The following is a 4,575-nucleotide window of genomic DNA, read 5'->3' on the forward strand; positions in this document are numbered from 1 at the left end:
GGCTTAAAGATATTGAGTACCTGTTCAGCTTAATGGAATATACTGATAATCAAAAGTATAAGCTTGCATTATACCAACTGAAGGATCGTGCGAGAGATTGGTGGGAAGCCGCCAGGATGAGATTTGATGAACAATGAATCGAGATAAGTTGGACTGTCTTCAAAACTCAATTCACTGAACAATTTTCTCCACCATATTACTATACCGAAAATGAGAATGAGTTCAACAGCCTACGACAAGGAATATGTCTGTAGCTGAATATGCCTCTACTTTTACTGCAATGCTAAAATACGCACCACATGCAGCAGCAAACCCAAATGCAAAATATAATCGTTTCGTGAATGGACTTAACAACAACATTTATACTTATGTGGCGTCTGGACTACCTACAGGATTTGCAGAGGCCGTCGAAAGAGCAAAAAATTCAGAAGCTAGACTTAAGAGAGGAAACGCTTCGTTTGTTCCTACAGGTAACAGATTAACCATCCAACAAAATTTGAAAGCTAAAGGAAAGATGTTTAAGAAATCTGGATCAGTTTCTTCCAGTTCTAGTAGTTATCGTCAACAGGGTGAATCTCAAATAACTACTTATTATGGTCCCTACTGTAACCGTTGTGGAGGCAGGAATTTTAGTGAACAATGTGGTGGTGTTTATGGCTCTTGTCGGGAATGTGATCAGGAAGGTCATTATGGAAGGGTTTGCCCATCCAAGAAGAATGTTCCACAACCTGTCCGAGGAGGATCTCGTGGAGGATCTAGTACTGGTAGAGGTACTATAACTGCTAAATATTTTCAGCAGTCATATGGACCACCGCAGCAAGCCTCGAGAAGTCGTAATTTCTCAAACCAACCCCAGGCTCGTGTTTTTTCACTCACAGAAGATCAAGCTCATGAAGCACCAGGAAGAGTCATAGCAGGTAATTGTTCTGTATCTAGTTATCCTGCACGAGTATTATTTGACACCAGTGCATCACATTCATTCATTTTTGAATCATTCATTACATCACATTCTTTGACTTCTATTGTACTACTTACATCAATTTATGTTGCTACTCCGATGGGTAAGATCATCATGTCTACTCGAATGATACTCGATTGCATGTTGAATTGTGAAGATAATGAACTGCATTTGAACCTTATTGTTCTACCGATGCAAGATTTTGATTGTATCGTGGGAATGGATACACTGACAATATATCATGCCACCATTGATTGTTTCCATGGGATAGTCCGTTTTCATCCTAACTCTGGGACAAAATGGAATTTCTATGGTTGGGGCTCACGTGACAAAATTCCCCTGATATCATCCTTGGAAATGTCACGTTTATTATTCCAAGGGAATGAAGGATACCTTGAGTATGCAGTCGACACCGAGAAATCAGAATCAACATTGTCTGAAATCCCATTGGTGAATGAATTTCAAGATATTTTTTCCGATGAAATACCTGGATTTCATCCACCCAGAGAAATAAAATTCTCGATAGAATTAATTTCTGGAACAATTCCTATTTCTAAAGCACCATACCGAATGGCCCCATTAGAATTAAATGAATTGAAGGAACAACTGCAAGAATTACTAGATAAAGGCTACATTAGACCCATCGTATCACCATGGGGAGCCCCAGTGTTGTTCGTACGCAAGAAAGATGGTTCGATACGGTTGTGCATTGATTATCGACAACTGAATCAAGCTACTATAAAGAACAAGTACAGTTGCCTCAAATTGATGACTTATTTGATTAACTTCGGGGTACTGCTATTTATTCAAAGATCGATTTTCATTCCGGTTATCATCAATTGCGAGTTCGACACGAAGAAATACCAAAGAAAACATTCCGGACAATATACAGTCATTTTGAATTCCTAGTAATGCCGTTTGGTGTTACAAATTCTCCAACAGTATTCATGGATTTAATGAATCGCATATTCAAGGAAGTTCTTGACCAATTTGTTATCGTTTTTATTGATGATATTTTGGTATATTAAAAATCTGAATAGGAACACACTGAACACTTGAGAATTGTCCTACAAATACTTCGCAAGGAACAACTTAATGCTAAATTGTCAAAATGTGAGTTTTGACTAGATCGTATGGTGTTCTTAGGTCATGTCATATAACGCTTTGGCATCTCAGTTGATCCAAGCAAAGTAGAAGCCATGATTAATTGGTCTAGACCAACAAACGTTCCTGAAATTCGAAGTTTCATGGGCTTAGCTGGTTATTACGGTCGATTCATCGAAGGATTCTCAAAAATCGCTAAACCAATTACCTGCCTAACACAGAAAAACGTAAAATTCATTTGGTCTGATGAATGTGAATCAAGTTTTCTCGAGTTGAAAAAGAGATTGACCACTGCACCAGTTCTTACACTTCCATCTGGTTTGGGTGGTTTCACTGTTTGCACAGATGCATCAGTAAAGGGCTTAGGTTGTGTTTTGATGCAACACGCAAAAGTGATTGCCTACGTTTCTCGGCAACTAAAACCCCACGAGAGCAAGTATCCAGTTCATGATCTAGCCGCCATTGTTTTTGCCCTAAAAATTTGGCGTCACTATTAATATGGAGAAAGTTTGTGATCTTATCCGATCATAAAAGCCTGAAGTATTTATTTTCTCAGTCGGATCTGAATATAAGAGAATGCAGATGAATGGACCTTCTCAAAGATTATGATTGTGAGATTCAATATCAGTCTGGAAAAGTGAACATCACAGCTGATGCACTCAGTCGAAAAGTTCAAGACGTCATTATGTCTTCAGTCCGAATTTCAAAAGTGCATGAAGATATTTATACATCGGGATGAAATTTCATTATTAATGATGAGCACATCATTGTTGCTGCGGTGCAGATTGAGCCTGAATTAATTTCTCGGATTAAGAAGACACAAAAGACTGATACAAAAATTGTGAAATCCAGACAATTGGTCCTCGATGGCCACAAATCAGGATTCGAAATAATTGCCGATGATTCCCTACGATTAAATGGTCGTCTAGTTGTTCCAAAAAAATCAGATTTGCGAATAGAACTTTTGGAGGAGGCCCATTGCAGTCGTTAGAGTATCCATCCAGGAGGAAATAAAATGTATGCATGTTTGAGACTCCAGTTTTGGTGGAAGAGAATGAAGAAAGACATATATGAATTCGTGTCTAGATGTCTCACATGTCAACAAGTCAAATATGAGAGGAAGAAACCCGGAGGACTCCTACGAAGTCTCGAAATTCCCAAATGGAATTGGGAGCATATTGTAATGGATTTTGTTCCTCATTTACTCGTTCTTCAAGAGGATGCGATTCTATATGGGTTGTAGTGGATCGCGTATCAAAATCTACACATTTTATTCCGTACGAGCGGACATACAGTTATAGCAAAATGGCTCATCTCTATATTGACAATATAATGAGACTTCATGGAATTCCTGTCACCATTGTTTCTGATAGAGACCCAAGATTTACTTCGAAATTTTGGGGAAGTTTTCAAGAAGCATTAGGTTCAAGATTGGCTATGAGTATTGCATATCACCCACAGACTGACGGCCAGTCTGAACAAACTATTCAAACTCCGGAAGATATGTTTCGCGCTATTATTATGGATTTTCATGTTGGATGGCAAGATGCTTTATCAATTGTAGAATTCTCATACAATAACAGTTTCCAACGTAGTATTGGAATGACATCATTTGAAACCTTATATGGAAGAAAATGTAGATCACCATTATTTTAGGATGAGATTGGTGAAAAGCAACTGACTGTGCCAGATCTGATACATGAAATGAATGATAAAATCCATTTGATCAGAAAACGAATAAAATCTGCTCAAGACTGACAAGATAGTTACGCAGATCGACGACGAAGGCCGCTTGAATTCAATAAAGGAGATCGGTTATTCCTAAAAATTTTACCATTCAGAGGAACGGTTCGATTCGGCATGAAAAGAAAATTATCACCGCGCTACATTGGTCAATACGAAATTCTAGAATGTGTGGGAAGTTTGGCATATCGGTTGGCATTACCACCTGCACTATCAAAAATTCATAATGTGTTTCATATTTTCATGCTACGAAATATGAACCCGATCCAAATCATGTTCTGCCGTCAGATGAAGTTGAATTAGACCTGACACTAGCATATGTCGAGCAACAAATTTGTATTTTGGATCATAAAGAAAAAAATTGCATAATAAAACAATTCCCTTGGTACGTGTTCAATGGTCTCATCATGGAGTAGAAGAGTTTACTTGGGAATAAGAAAGTCAAATGCCCCAGTTATATCCTCAGTTGTTCAACTAGGTATGAATTTCATTGTTATTATTTCAAATACATGGTCATAACATTATTACCATTTCGATTTCGGGACGAAATCTATTTAAGGGGAGGATGAGTGTAAAGCCTTGAAATTTATTGTTAATCACATCGATTAGAATAAAATCTTCAAAAATAAGTTAATAATGTAAAATAATTATATGTATATATATTTTTCATATTAAAATATACATGCATGGAAGAAATTAAAGAACGTAGCAACTATGTATATATGTATTATAAAATAAATTTAACATTTAAATTAAATGAAAAGATAAGA

At 37.1% G+C, this 4,575-nt stretch overlaps 1 protein-coding gene across 1 annotated transcript; it reads left to right on the forward strand.

Moving 5' to 3' along the window:
- The first annotated feature begins 244 nt into the window (after window positions 1–244).
- LOC142519709 (uncharacterized) lies at window positions 245–2,559 on the forward strand. Its single transcript, XM_075622738.1, has 2 exons — window positions 245–1,649; window positions 2,135–2,559. Exons 1-2 carry the CDS (start codon window positions 245–247, stop codon window positions 2,557–2,559), a joined length of 1,830 nt encoding a protein of 609 aa, XP_075478853.1.
- Window positions 2,560–4,575: the final 2,016 nt, after the last annotated feature.

Source organism: Primulina tabacum, chromosome 11 (genome assembly GCF_025594145.1).
Source record: "Primulina tabacum isolate GXHZ01 chromosome 11, ASM2559414v2, whole genome shotgun sequence".
NCBI lineage: Eukaryota > Viridiplantae > Streptophyta > Magnoliopsida > Lamiales > Gesneriaceae > Primulina > Primulina tabacum.